The 14,241-nt window shown below is 58.5% G+C and overlaps 3 protein-coding genes and 2 non-coding genes across 5 annotated transcripts; 4 read left to right on the top strand and 1 right to left on the bottom strand.

Annotated features, from left to right (window-relative positions):
* Positions 1-3,116: 3,116 nt before the first annotated feature.
* DICSQDRAFT_69159 (uncharacterized protein) lies at positions 3,117-4,061 on the bottom strand (the record flags this gene model as incomplete). Its single annotated transcript, XM_007369637.1, has 3 exons — positions 3,117-3,242; positions 3,307-3,570; positions 3,621-4,061. The coding sequence occupies 3 exons, from the start codon at positions 4,059-4,061 to the stop codon at positions 3,117-3,119; spliced, it is 831 nt and encodes a 276-aa protein (XP_007369699.1).
* A 185-nt stretch (positions 4,062-4,246) lies between these two features.
* On the top strand, positions 4,247-8,891 carry DICSQDRAFT_183125 (uncharacterized protein; the record flags this gene model as incomplete). The annotated part of the gene is made up of 8 exons (XM_007369636.1): positions 4,247-5,129; positions 5,277-6,862; positions 6,932-7,048; positions 7,107-7,185; positions 7,250-7,391; positions 7,445-8,054; positions 8,112-8,383; positions 8,437-8,891. 8 exons carry the CDS (start codon positions 4,247-4,249, stop codon positions 8,579-8,581), a joined length of 3,834 nt encoding a protein of 1,277 aa, XP_007369698.1. The 3' UTR covers positions 8,582-8,891.
* A 257-nt stretch (positions 8,892-9,148) lies between these two features.
* On the top strand, positions 9,149-9,249 carry DICSQDRAFT_t160. Its single transcript has one exon. It is a non-coding gene; the product is annotated as a tRNA-Leu (tRNA).
* Positions 9,250-9,369: 120 nt separating this feature from the next.
* On the top strand, positions 9,370-12,498 carry DICSQDRAFT_140274 (uncharacterized protein). The gene is made up of 3 exons (XM_007369635.1): positions 9,370-9,495; positions 9,551-9,687; positions 9,848-12,498. Exons 1-3 carry the CDS (start codon positions 9,377-9,379, stop codon positions 12,385-12,387), a joined length of 2,796 nt encoding a protein of 931 aa, XP_007369697.1. The 5' UTR covers positions 9,370-9,376; the 3' UTR covers positions 12,388-12,498.
* Positions 12,499-12,871: 373 nt separating this feature from the next.
* DICSQDRAFT_t161 lies at positions 12,872-12,962 on the top strand. Its single transcript has one exon. It is a non-coding gene; the product is annotated as a tRNA-Ser (tRNA).
* Positions 12,963-14,241: the final 1,279 nt, after the last annotated feature.

Below are 14,241 nucleotides of genomic sequence, written 5' to 3'. Positions count from 1 at the left end.
CGCGTGAGCTAACAGACTTGCTCTCTTTGACAGAGCTAGTATTGCCTGCTTCCGAAGGATCAGAAGACACGGATGACGAGCTGCTGGAGCCGTCGGACGGATCCCCACCAGTGATGCCCGTGAACACTTGCTCCAGGTAGCTGCCCGGCTCGAGCTGAGCTACCGGTCATAGGGAGGAGGCCCGGTGAATGGGCCCGAGACTCCTTCTACCGACTACAGATCCCTGGGAGATGACTGTCTCCTTGGCCTTCCAGACCTTCTGCGAGGTCCTCTTCTTCTTACAAGCGGCCTTACGCTGCTCAGCTTCCTCTTTCAGACGTGCAAGCTCGTTCTGGATTTTCAGAACGACGAGGAGCGGCCATTATGGCCTCCTCGACCTCACTTGCCTCGGACGGGGTCGAAGCACGGCTCGTAGTGTACGAGGAGCCCGACCGCGTAGATCCACCCGGTGTAGTAACAGCTGTGGGTTCACGCTCTGAGGGCCCGTGCCCTTGCTTGCGGACCTCCCAGTACTCTAACATAGCACGCTGTTCATCCGTGTTGTAACCGTCAAATATATTGTGCAGTGTACTGCTATACAGTTGTAGCTGGCGCCTCTGTGCGTCCGGGTCCAGCTCTTCGTCAGGTATCCCAGCTGCACCCCAATTCCATGCATCCACAGTCTTCCCCTTATCCCGAGAGGGACCCTCGCCCCGAGGCTCGGGGGAGAGGGAACACGGACGAGTCGTCTCAACCGCTGCCATCCAGCGGGAATAGCGGTCCCGTTCCGCTGGAGTAAGGCTCGCGGCGGCTGTATCTACGGCCGCCCGCTGAGGAGAAGTGAGTACGGGGTCGTCCTGCACAGTGACAGGAGCCCGAGCAGGCGGGGCGGCGTCCGCACTGCGAGTACGGCGGCGCCGTTGGACCGGAATCCAAGGGCCGCCGTCGCCGTCAGAGCCGTCCTCGACGGTCACTGGATACTTCTGAACGCCCTCGCCGGCGTCAGAAACGGGAGAGTTTAAAGCCCTCGGGGCATCTGCATCTGCAGTCACCAGCCTGGCTACAATAGCGGAGGACTGGAAACCCGAGGCGGGAACACCGCGCTCGGTTCTGGGGCTGACACCACCGGTAGGGGACTCAGTCTCAGTAAGGGGACTACCTGTAGCAGGTATGTCAGCCGTGACTGCTGTAAGGGGCAGCTCACCTGGTACCGAAGGCTGAGCGGCCGAGAGAACCTCCGCGCCCGGCGGGCGACATCTGAGGTTGTATCTAATAGACATGTCTGGGTTTTTATAATAGGTTAGCTAACAGGGAGAGAGAGAACGGGAACGTGCGATATAGGTCGTCGAAAGGAGTCCCGAGTTGATCAGACTCGGAGGAGGCCCAGTCGACGAGGAAGAGAGAGAGAGATAGAGACGAGAGTGAGATGGTTGTTGTCGAGAGACTAGGCATGTTCAATTCTTGTCGCTCGCTCATTTCGTCGCGCGCTTAACGGGCGCCTGCCTACCTGGATTCAAGGTCAGATCAAGCGCCTGTAGCACAGCAAGCAGAGGAGCAGGCGGCGGGTGCAACAGAGGGTCGCGAGCTGGGATTAAGGAGCGCCGCGAAAACTTGACGATTTGGTATCTAGAGAGCTCTATGACTTGAGACACGAAGTCGTCCCGCAAGGTTTTGGGTCCAATTGCCATCAGGCTTACAGCGGCAACCCCAGGTGAACCGTATGTATGTTGTGCCGAATGTGGTTCGGATTTGGGCGCATTGTGTACGATTATTCTCGAGCAACGAGTCTATAACGCTCTCCCGATGTATCCATCCACTCTCCAGACAGGTTTTCTGGGTATAACAAACCTAGCATAGGACCATCCCGTCGATCTCGCTGCACCCGCTGCCTGCGCACCTCTGCTCGCTTTGCTACAGGCGCTTGAGCTGACCTTAAATCCAGGTGGGCAGGCGCCCGGTAGGCGCGCGAAGAAATGAGCGAGCGACAAGAATTGAACACGCCTATTAGCTGTCAAAAATATGACGCGCTCGCTGGCCCGAAGGGGTAGGTGGCGCATCACGAGAGGGAATCGGAGAGGTTCGCTCGAGGTACTGACAGGTTATGAGAGTCTCGATTGAACGCTAGATTGTTGTACATACAGAGTCTTGTCTTATATATGGATTTTCGGGCGCTATAGTAAGTCTAAGGTTCGGGAAGACTCGGGCCAGGTACAAGTAAGATAAGAGAAGCAGAGATAGAGGAGAGACAATCCCGAAGCACGGAGTCGATCAGGTACGAAAGGAGAGAAGAGTAGTAGCGCACGACGCGGGCGCTACACCGGGACGGCCGCTTTCCCCGCGTTCCGTCTCCCGACGAGGAGTGGGAGGGCGTCTGCGCAATCGCGTGTCGCGAGTCCGGGAAGGAGAGCCTTGGTCTGTGTAGATACGAATATGAGGTATCGACGGGTACAAGGTTGTCGAACGTTCCCGTCCGTTCGCGCGTATAGCAATTCATACCGACATGCCATAGTGGAGTGGTGGGCAACGGTCCTCGCAGACGAGTTTCTGGATGATTGGGGGCGGAGCGGGGTTGTATAGTCGCATGGACAGGTTCTAGATGCCGCGCACGAGCTCCATACACAGTACAGTTCTTCTCAACAGGAGGGGGGAGGCAGAGCTGCATGGTGGATCTCCAGACCAGCTCCGAACGAGAGCCGAAAGTGGCTGCTAGCGTGGGTGCTCTGAACATCAGGCGGATATCGCTCTGTTCACTTGGCCGCGTTGCTATATGCGCGACCAGGCCGCCGCTTGAGAGTTTCTTCTAGCAGGTTACGAGCATTTGCGTATGGAACGCGATGCTGCGATTAGGAAAGCTATGGGAACAACGCTACGTTACAAGCTGGAACGAAAGAGAGCGGTCCGGAATCGCACTGACAGCAGCTACGCACCGCAGTGTGATCTGCGGAGTGCACCGAGGGCAGCTACCAAGTTTGCGACGTAGAGAACGGGCGTGCAGCACACTGCAAGTAAATGAACCACGGCCGCTGGTGGCGTGCTGGGACCCGTGTCACGCACCATGAGATCCGCAAGCTGAGTCGGCATATCCAAGTGTGGGTCACGATCACGGCCAAAGGGGGCTTTGCGGGCCAGCCGACCTGTCAGCTTTCGGCGTCCTCGAGGATGGCTTGCAGGGTGTCTGCTGCGCCGGTGACGACACTCATGTACTTGTCGATCGCGTTCACGTTCGCATCCTGGCGGGGCGGGGGAAAGATCGCCTCGAACGGCTCATCTGCGTCGTATCTGTTGATCGATGTCAGCCGGAGGACGAGCGAGAGGTGGCGAAAAAACGCGCCCGTTCTCGCGGCAGTAGCCTTCCTTGTCGTCGAGGTACTGGGAGGCGCCAAGGATGAAGTTGGCGGCGACCTCGCCGATCTCCTCATTCTCGCGCTGCTCGGGGCGGGAGAGGTTGTAGTGCCAGGGGTAGGTGCTGAGGGCGGCAGTGCACTGTGGGGCGGCATCTTGGTCGCGTTGGACAAAGTAGGGAAAGTACTGGATGAGGTAGTGGAGGGGCGAGGGACCCCCGGGGGATGTGCACCATATGTGGTGGATATGCTGGACAAAGAGTGAGGATGAACGGTCTGAATGGACAAGGAAACACGTACGAGGAGAGAACAACCGTGGACAATCTGGCGGTAGACCTTGCGTGCGGCCTGTACGCGGGACGGTGAGACGATGCGCTCGAGGTCGTCGCGGTCATGGTCGGCGAGCAGACGAACTGACGGACTGCGATCTCTGCGGAGTGTTTTGTCTCTGCGGAGGATGCGGTTGATTTTTTCTATTGTGTTGAGGCGAAAGACCTCGATGTGGGCGAGGAGGGAGAGGAGGTCGGGAATCTGGCCGAGGACAAAGGAGGGCTGGATGATGTTGTGGACGGCGTAGACGAGGACGGGGAGCGGCGGGGTGGCGGTGGACGGGACCAAGGGCAGCACGTTGTCTTTGATGTCATTGTAGACGTGGCGGCGGAGGGTTCCGTCGGCGATGTCGAAGGCGGGGGCAGAGACGGCGTTGGAGATGCGTTGGATGGCGACGTTGTGCCCCGACATCGGTCGCCGACGTCGGTGGCCGAAGGAGAGGAGGGCGGCGGTGGGGAGCGCGGGGCAGGGACGCGATCATGTGACGGGCGCGTTGTTGAACAAAGGAAGGCGGACGCGGCCGGCGCTGTTCTCACGACTCCCCAAACAATCAACTCTGCTCGTCGTCTGTGCCGTCCCCGCCGCCGCCTCGTGCGATGAGCTCCGCGCATCCCCTCCGCGAGCGATTGCAGTCCAATTCCCCCGAGCCAGACCCCGCCCGCCCCACGACCCCGCTCCGCATCAACAAGCACCCGTCCCCCGGCCCCCGCCAGTCCGCAAGTCACGTCCAGGTCGCCCGTCGCTCGTCCACCTCCTTCAAGCATGTGCGCGACAACAATCTCGTCACCAAGAGCCCCTTTCGCACCCTCATCCCCCACGCACTCGCCTCGCCCCGCAAGGTCAGCGGCGAAAAGCGTCCCCGTCCAGACTCTATGCACTCCCAAGCGGAAAATGAGAAGCCACTCGGGTTCAAGCGAAGACAATCCAAGGGTTTCCAGGGCCTGTTACAGAAGGAGCCAGTCACCAAAAGCCCCTTTCGCCACTCTTCAGAGTCCTCCTCCGACCCGCCCCCGCCTCTCGTCCCGCCCAAGGTGAAACTGAGGGAGCTGCCTCAGTCCGCCATTCCCGTTCCCTCCCCTGTCCGTGGCGTGCTGTCGAGCTCGCGCAAGGTAGTCGGTCCCCGCAGCGTCGGCGAACAGCGCCACCACCGTCGCAAGACAGTCACGTTTGACGAACGCTGCGACGTCCTCGAGTTCTCGGCAGAGGAAGACGGTCTGGACGAGTACCTGGACGACGGCATCTACAGCCACGGCTTCAGCTACGACACTCAGGAAGAGGACCAGTCGATGGAGGATAGCTTTGAGTCCGGTCTGCAGCCAGGCGACGACAGCATCACGGGGCTCGTCGACTCGATCCTGCAGGCCGCCCGTCCGCACACGCCTCCCCGATCAGAAGACGAGGAGGACGTCGAACTGCTTCCTCCCTCTCCATCTCCCGCCAAGCATCCTCGGCCTCCGCGCCAGGCCTCCCCCCACGAAGGTTCGTCATCCCACAGTATACGTAAGTGTCTTGATTGTTCTCTCCGGGCGCGTGTCTCCACAGCTCGTAAAAGTGTGGCTTGGGTCTTCCATCCTATCGACCTCTATCGCCTGCTACCGTACGTTGCGTACTGATCACAAAATACAGAGCCTCAGCCAGAAGACTCACAGCCTCAAATCAAGGACGAAGACCCTCCGCCGGGCCTCGAAGAGTCCTTCCACTCCCTCCGCTCGGTCCGCTCCAACGATTCCCTCGAAGACCCCTCGAACCTGTCCATCGGGCATTCCGAGGTGTCGCTCACGAACCTCGACAGCGCCTCCCTCCTTGCCGACACCGCGTTGGAAGGAGACGTGTTTGCTCCTGTCGCCGACTCGTCTCCTCGGTCGCGCTCTGGTACGCCCCTCGACAGGTCGCTGGATCGTTCCTTCGAGCGCGCGCTCAACCGGTCCTTGGAAGCGCGTACAACCCCGAGCCTGACGGCGTCGCGACTGAACTCGCCGCGGTCGGGCTCTGGGTCGCCATTCCCGCGCCAGCTGTTCAAGCCGTCGAGCACGTCGAGCTTGGGGAGCATTGGGAACACGCACCGACGGGCGAGCCCGCTGATCACGCGCGAGGCGGTCCAGGAGCGGCTGCTTCGCCGCAAGAGCGAGGAGGTGCTCTCGGTTGGCAGCAGCCCTGTCCCTACTGTCGTCGAGGAGTCTGCCCGCAGTGATGCCGAGGCAGACGTCTCACGGGCGACGGAGCCGGGGGACGAGCCGCCCCGCAGCTCCAGAGTGATGGCCCGCGGGCAGAACCCCACCCACGACGGCGTCGTCTCCGTCGACCCCGAGCCCCAGCCGATAGACCCGCCACGCCCGTCTCCCTCCGTCATCCAGCGCGCGTACACGATCGACATCGTCGACGGCGCGGCCGGAGGGGGCGACGCGAAGATGGACGCGAAACGCGCGTTTGCCGGCCTGGAGCTCGACTTCGAGCACGGGTTCGGCCTGGGGGAGGAGGGGATGAGCGTGAGCGCGGGCCTGGGCGTCGGGATCGCGGCTCGGGCGAAGCGGCACAGCAGGAGCGAGAGCGTTCATGGGGGCGTGCACCTCGGAGACGTGAGCGCGCTGGACCGGCTGATGGAGGATATAGGGCACGGGGCGGGGGCGGACTCGTCCGCCGTGTCGGCGGGTACCGAGGCGTCCGTTTTGTCTACAGAGGAGGAGAGCGGAGAGCCGGGCAATGCGGAGGGGAAGTCGTTTGGGAGCGTGAAGGTCGAGGGAGTCAGAGGCGCGACGTTCTCGTTGCCGGATATCGTCCGCGATGAAGATGGCATGGCCATGGACATAGACGTGGGGCTCGACCGCGCCACTCCGCTGTCTGCCGTTCCGAAATCTCTTCCCTCAGCGCGCTCGGCGAATCCTTCTCCACCGCCGCCGCCTCCCCCACCGAAAGACGCCCGGCGTGCGCGCGAGCAGCTCATCCTCGCCAAGAAGCGCGAGCAGAGACGGGCAGAGTACGAGGAAGAGAGCGAGAGGGGCTCGCCTGCGCCCGAGATCGTCGTCGCACCGCGTCCAGCGTCTGCTCTCGGCGTTGCCGGACGGTCGACGCTTGCGCAAGCGGCGGTCCACCGACGGGCGAAGAGCTCCGCGGACGACGGGCTGTTGGATGTAACGCCGATGAAAGACGACGACGCGCCCCTCGCTGCGACAATCAACCGGGAGTTGAAGAAGCGCGAAGGCAGGACGCGCGCCGTGAGCAGTCGTATGAATCTTGGCTAGGAGAAAGCGGTTATGCTGATGCACGTGTGTGGACGTTTGCAGAAGTACCAGGTGCGGGAGCATTCGGAGACGATCTACGCGTCCGCGGACGCGCCGCACGCGAATGGCGAGACGAACTCAGGAAAGGCCTGGCGCACGATCCGGAGGCCGTCGGATATGGTGAGTGCCCGGGCAGCCACCGTCTGTCGCTCAGCACGACTGACACGCGGGACCGCAGAACGAGCACGCGAAGCAGCTCAAGGAGCTTCGCGAGCAGCAGAAGAACGGGAAGGCGCACGGCAAGGTCTTCGTGAAAGGTGTGTGTTGTCGCTGTGCATCGGATGGCGAAGCACACTGACTCCCTGCTCCCTACTGCTTCAGTTGTTGGTCTGAGGAACCTCGACGTCCCGGTGCCTGCGGAGCCCACCGTCATCACTTGTACTTTGAACAACGGCATACACTTTGTGACCACGCCGGATGCCGCTCTTGGCAAGGATTGCGCGATTGACCAAGAGTTCGAGCTGTGAGTGTCTCTCTACTCCGGTGCGAGAAACGGGTCTGACTGCTTGTTTGCAGGATCGAACACAGCAAGCTTGAGTTCACGTTGACGATCAAGGTCAAGAGAGACCCTCACGTCGTCGCACAGTTCAAGGCGTGCCAGCCTCCTCCACAACCACGGCCGCCACCGCAGCCTCTTCCACCGCCTGCTTCGAAGGGCGGCAGTAACCACGCAAAGAGCGGTGGCATGCGCAGCTTCCTGTTCGGCTCCCCCAAGAAGGGAAAGACCGCCCAACGCGCTGCGTCCCCAGTGCCGCCTCCTCCTCCTCCACACGCGCCAGCTCCCACCTTCAAACTGCCGGAGAACCTGGCGCGGTACCTCAAGCCGGACGGGACGCTCGCGCGTGCGTTCATCTCGTTCAAGGACATCGCGCCGCATTGCGATACCCGGCTCATGGAGACCACCTTCCCGCTCATCGGCCAGAAGACGCAAGTGGGCACGGCCGTCCAGGTCATGCAGGTCGGCGAGATCGTCCTGCATATCTTCAGGTTGCCGCCGCTGCCGGGTATTCCGCCTGAGCAGCTGCCACAGAGCTTGGAGGAGTGTCATCGGGGGCTGACGCACACGCGATGGCACAAGTCTTGCTACATGCAGGGCACGTTGACGCAACTGGGTGGTGACTGCAACGTGAGCTGTCTGTTTGTGTGGGCGCTTGAATGGACTGGACTGATATCTCGCATGCAGGTCCTTCGCCGTCGACATCTGAGGATCATTGGGTGCAGCCTCATCGCATACAATGACGTGACGAGGCGCGCTATCGCGAGCATAGATCTCCGGAAGGCAACGGCAGTCGACGACGGTCGCAAGGAACCCATACAAAGCCCTGCGTCGGGAGGAACGGCGCACAGCTATGACGACGACGACGCATTCGGTGCCGGCAGACACGGCTTCCAACTCAAGTTCGGCTCCGAGCACATCACATTCGTCGCGGATACGGAGCAGGAGAAGGATGACTGGTGAGTCTTTGCATCGTTGCGCCCGCGGACAGAACGTTAACGGTTCGATCTAGGGTCAACATACTTAAGGCACTCGTTGGCCGGATCCCTCCAAATCCCCTGTGGGCCGAGCTCCTCTTCCAACGACAAGAGCAGCTGAAGCACGCGGCGCAAGCGCAGGGATCTGGGCCCCCATCCTCCACTTCTGTTTCATCATAGACTTTTCTCTCCCCTCTTCTCGTTTGACGTTTCATTCTCTGTCGCTTACGCTTTCCGATTCTTGACTTGCCGTACATGCCTCGACCTTCCTCCTTCCTCTCTCCCGCCCTCCGATTTCTTCGCTCTTTGTCCAGAAACGCTTACCCACTACTGTTAATTGGGCTGTATGTCTACACTACAACTCTCCTTTTTCTCCTGTTCATGCCGCTCCGGCCTCTCCCAGATTCGCGTCCGTGTGAGTATGATGATCTCGACGAAGTTCAGACTATGTATCTATGTATTACGAGTCACGATGAAATGCATGCATTCATTTATGGTATCGCTCCGCTAATCTAGTAGAAACGTTTGGGCTTCATCGGTCAGTGTGGTCATCTGTCATCTTCCTAGGAAGATGAATGCATGTACTTGGGTGGTCAGGATCAACATTGGGGTCGGCCGCTTGCATAAACTTCGGTACATAGCTCGCATAGTAAGTACTGTTCGCCTACACATAAGTAGCTCGTGCTGTCTTGGCTTACATTGTGTCCCCGTATCAATATAATATATAACTGTATACGCACTCAGTATGGCGATATGGCCGAGCGGTCTAAGCCGCCAGAATCAGGAGGATTTCAACCCTCTTCCTTATCTGGTCCTCACGGGCGTGGGTTCGAATCCCACTGTCGTCATATGTTTTCTGATCATGCGGTTTTTTCTTGCCATTTTGGGACTTCCGCGGGTGGACAGGAGCGAGATAGCAAGCAATATTCGTTTTGTCTCGACTCACACACCGACGTCGATGAATTGTTGGCACATATGGGCGTTCATGGCCTCACCACCTACCTTCGCGAGAACAAGCACATTCTATCTCGCACCGTCCAACTAATTCGGACGAATGATCCCCAGCGTATCCCGGTAGTGGTCGATGCTTGGTCGTGAGTTCTTCCCATCTACCCGTACCGAATTCACCGTGATATTGCTGCTCCTTAGATTCATATACGAGATTGTGTATTGTGCCGACCTTCCTTGGATTTTTGGTGGGGAGTACCCGGAGCTTGCACGACTTGTCGAGCATGTAGTCCGTGCTTGGGTAGACATTGGCTTAGAGCTACATTTCGTCTTCGACGGTGAGCGCCGATTCTCTTCTGACCTCTCTACCGCTTCGGTAGTCTTGTCACTAGTACTGTGCGACACCACCCCTGCCCGTCATACTTGAGATCCCATCCCTCACGATATGCATTCGCGAGTATTGCTCCTTACTCTCGATGCTAACGTTCCTTTCTGTAGGTCCTTACCCTGCGCTCAAATTCCCCACACTCATTTCTCGAGTAACACAGACCAATATACAGTCCGGCCTTCTCTTCTTCCGCACTTCCGCCACAGCCCGTTCTTCCCCCCGCTTTCTCCGTGAGACGGCGATGCTCCCCCCTCTCGCCTATAGCGTTTGTGTCGATACCCTTCTCAGCCTGACCTCTCAAGCTCAGTCGGAGAGTCCGAGCGCGAGGCGACTTTACCTGCATTTTGCCGACGAAGAAGGGGATCCGTACGCCGTTGCGCTTGCAGCCAGACTGGACGCGTATGTCGCTGGGCGCGATTCTGACTTCATCGTACTCAATGCGGAGGGTTACCGCGGCTACATCCCTCTCGATGAAATGGTCTGGACGCTCACTACTGCTTCGGCTGATGGGACCTCATGGGACGTCGAAGGTAGCGTCTACTCGTCGAACGTCTCGGTCGCAGGAGACTCGGAGGCCCCTTCTATTGGAGAAGACGAGGACGGATTCCGGACGGTAAGGAAAGGGAAGGGAAAGAAAAAACGCCAGGTCGAAGCTAGCCAGGCTCAGAGGGCTGGAAGAGGTATCCTTCCTCCCGACGCTTTGGGTGCCCTCGGTCTGTCCCCAGATCTACCCTCTGCTGCACAAGGGCAGCTCGCCTTGTCATTCACAGTGTACAGTCCCACGACGCTCGCGACGCATTTGGACATCCCCGTATCCCTCCTCCCGCTCCTCGGTGCTTTGTTGGGAAATGACTTCACCGGTGCGCCTGCGTCGGATGATTTAGCTCCAGCTCCCGCGACTACAGCGGACATTCGTTCGAAGGGACGCGGGAACCTCCAGCGACTCTTTTTTGAACGGCAGCTTACCCTTGCGCAGCGTATCTCGCGCGTCTCTACCACGCTTTCGAGCCTTCTCGCTGCTGCGTTCGATGGGTCCGGTGGTGGAAAGAGGCGAGGCAAGCGGGCGATCGGGAGCGTCATGGAGCTCATCGATGCGGCAGTCACGGCTCTACTCATCCGCCCCCTAGATACGTTTGCAACTGGCGAGAAGGAGGCCATCGTGGAGAGAATCGTTGAGGCGACCTTACAGTATGCTGTGCCGAGGGTCGAGGTCGAAGATGGCATGGAACAGGGCCAGGAGGAGTTCGGAGGGATCAGGTGGGCGTCCGGAGTCTGCCCTCTGCACCTCCAAGATGTTTGTCCCCTGTTCGCTGTACTCTCTGGACTGGCGCGGGAGAGGGATGCGGCGATAGCGCTTCACGAGGAGGGAAGAAAGTCGGAACAGGCCGAGCGTGACAACCCCGTGGGTGTCGTTCGTGAGCGGTATGTGGGCGCGTTCAGACGGGGGCTACTTGACCCACACCTCCTTGATGTGGCACAAACTGGAACCATGTGGCCGCGGATGTTTCTCGAGGACCCAGACAAGGAGACTGTGCTGAGGAGTGTTGGGCGGCCGATCCGTTTGTGGACCTATGCCATCTTGAACGCTGGTATTGGCTTGCCGATGTCTCCCGAACCTGACCCGGCCGAACGAGAAGACGAAGACGAGGAGTCGGATGAGGATGAGCTCATCGATGTTGTCGAGGAGGATGACTCTGACGCCGAGCCGATACCCAATGCCCTCGCTCGCTTGCGCGGAGCCCTTCAACAACTCGATGGTTCCAAAGAAGGAGCAGATGAGGACAGTGCAGCGAAGGCAACTCCGCCCTCGGCAGGGTCGACCTCCAATGGCGGCTCCTCACACGCGAAGCTCCCGAAACTTGTTACGGAGTATGTGCGACGCGGGACGAGGCTCGTCCCAGAGGAGGTCACTGTTCCATCTTTGAGCGATATGCTCAGAGAAGTGGTGCTCGACGCCCCTATGGATTCGCGTACGGGCGTCGTGCTTCCACCCCAGATCTGGACGTACGAGTTGCGGCGAGCGTTGTTGCTACGCGGTCTCGCATCTGATCTACCGGCTGTCGCTCACTTGCCCGACGATCGACTTGTGGGTGTTGTGGCCTTGCGGTGGGCGGTACGCACCATGCACCAGCGGTCTCTGGACAGCCCTGGCGTAAAGGAGCGATTCTTGGAGCGTTGGACACAAGTCGAAGCAAGAGCTGTCTTGGCTTCGTTATACTCGCCGGAGTCTGACCCCGCCCCCAATCAGCTTGCTGATCAAGTTGCCGAGGAGAGGAAGGACCATATCGTACCCACGGAGCGACACATCCAGCTAGTTGCACAGATTTCTGCCGCGTTGGACGCGATTGAACAGCTTTCGCAAGTGCTGCTTCTCTCTTCCAAGATCACGACACCTGCTCGGCAGTTTTCTGGGATGAGATGTCACGCCCTCCTGAGCGGACGGGTCTCGGTCGTCGTTGGAGACGAGCTTTGGCAGGCTTGCGTTGGGGGACTGGAGGATGCGTACGCACTTCCGCCGCAGAGAAGGACGAAGAAGGCGGCGAAGGGGGTCCCCACCCCTCCTGCTGTCACGACATCGTCTGCCAAGCGGTCGGGGAACAGTTCAAAAACGCAGGGGCTATTCGCTCTCCTAGCGGACGCGGAGGCATGAGGTGTATGTGAACGTATCGAGGTCACGTAAGAGTAGGCAGTGCTTTGTATCGTTATGGCAGTGGTCTGTACGACATGTTGTACCATCACCTAAACAGAAATCTATTGTTACCTCATGAACGACGGATGCGTTGGCTCCAGTAAGAACATGCGTGTCCGGCGTGCTCGGCGTGCTCAACGTGCTCAGCGACTCTGCAGGCGACCCCAGATGCCTCATGCGAGTAATCCCGTTATGATGAGTCGTACGAAACGGATCCACTGTATTAGACAAAGTCCTGCGGCGTGGTGACCTGTTTGAATGTGGTGGTGGCCTACCTACTGGGCCTAGCTAAATCTGCTTTCTGAATGGTCATTAAATTAAGCATACTACAGTAGAAACCCTCTTAGGCCATACCGGCCAATGTACGGGTTTTCTGACTTATATAGGAGAGTTCAAACGCAGGACAGGCTCTGCGCCTGAATGTCCACATAAATCTCTTTATTACGGCGCTATAGCCAAGTGGTTACGGCGACAGATTAGAATATCCGATTATCTGTTTCCCTTTGGGAGCGCAGGTTCGAGTCCTGCTGGCGTCGTCCCCTGTGGGATTATAAACACTTTTTAAATCCACAGTAGCCTCTGTTTGCAGTCTGTTCAGAATCAGGGTGATTAGACTCTTTCTGCAGGCGATTCAGAATCAGCGGGGTGGTTCAATTTGTAAGCACTCCAGGTTCAGAATCAGTGGGGCCTTCGCGCTTAGTGCTCCGCAACGTCTCGCATGTGCTATAATGGTCGTCCCTTGACTTCTACATTGGGTAGGCTCTTCTTAGCACTTTTTAAGCATGGGTCAAATTTCTTTCAGGCGGTAAACTGGTATGGGAGTTTTATTCTTTGAATTCTTGCCTACTGTAGACAAAGGTTTTCTTAGACGCCTATTGGGGCGGTAAAGGCCATGTCCCACAGCCCCACAGCCCCACTGGTTCAGAGATCACCAAGATTTGGTCTGGTTCTGAACCGCTTGCAGAAAGAGTCTATTTTATTTGTTATGGCACCATGTTCAGCTCTAAGCCTCTAACAGACTGCTCTCTCGTTCTGAGACGCTCATGGAGGTACGTCGCGAGACCGATGTCGCGTAGTGCCATGACGAAGATCTCGGACTTTGGCCAGGTCATGCTACTCCAGAGGACGTTCGTTGCTAGACCCAGCTTCGCGAGGAATGCATCTAAGCAGTACGGCTTGAAGAAGTCGACATGAACGTCCTTCTCGTCAGTGACAAGTGCACAAGATGTTCCTATGAAAGAAGCGAGTCGTTCAGTGAGGTAGATGTCAGACGGCGACGGAGAGCAGAACATAGGCTTAGGGAACGGATGAGGGGAATCGCGAGGGACAGAGCCGGGGGGACCCTCGCGTATGACTCGAGCAACCTCTGTCCCTGTTTCGAGTGACTATGAATCCCGTCGCCAGCGTCAGCTCGTGCTCAATGTGGTCGAACTCGCCGCTCAGGCGTCTGATGATATATTGTGGCGCGAAGACTACGCCGTCCACCAAATACGCCGTGTGTACCTCCACGAGCCAACCCTCTACTTAACCCGATGATCAAAGCGGGGGAACAGGTCATGTTTCAAATGGACTCAAACTTGAAGATACGGACGTTGGACATAATTGATAAGAGGCGGGCACGCGCACTCACCTTTGATGACAAGAATATGCGTCTATACACCAACGCGGCGTACACCTCAATCGGCTCGTCATCCACGAGGAGTCTCCAGATCGTGGTTGGCCTCGCAGTGCGCGACACCGTGGAGCTGGCCGCAAAGACTCTTGTTCGATCGGCTCACCAGCTCGTCCTTCTTGACAGACTTATGGGAGAGGCCA

The sequence above is a fragment of the Dichomitus squalens genome (assembly GCF_000275845.1).
Source record: "Dichomitus squalens LYAD-421 SS1 unplaced genomic scaffold DICSQscaffold_52, whole genome shotgun sequence".
NCBI lineage: Eukaryota > Fungi > Basidiomycota > Agaricomycetes > Polyporales > Polyporaceae > Dichomitus > Dichomitus squalens.
Note: the sequence above shows the minus strand (reverse complement) of the source record. Positions and strands in the feature narration are given on the sequence as shown.

Bases quoted from the DNA above. Each gene is read 5' to 3' on its own strand.
- DICSQDRAFT_140274 (XM_007369635.1), top strand. From the start codon at position 9,377: ATGGGCGTTCATGGCCTCACCACCTACCTTCGCGAGAACAAGCACATT. The intron at 9,496-9,550 runs GTGAGTTCTTCC...GCTGCTCCTTAG, and splicing joins GTAGTGGTCGATGCTTGGTC to ATTCATATACGAGATTGTGT. The intron at 9,688-9,847 runs GTGAGCGCCGAT...TCCTTTCTGTAG, and splicing joins GCTACATTTCGTCTTCGACG to GTCCTTACCCTGCGCTCAAA.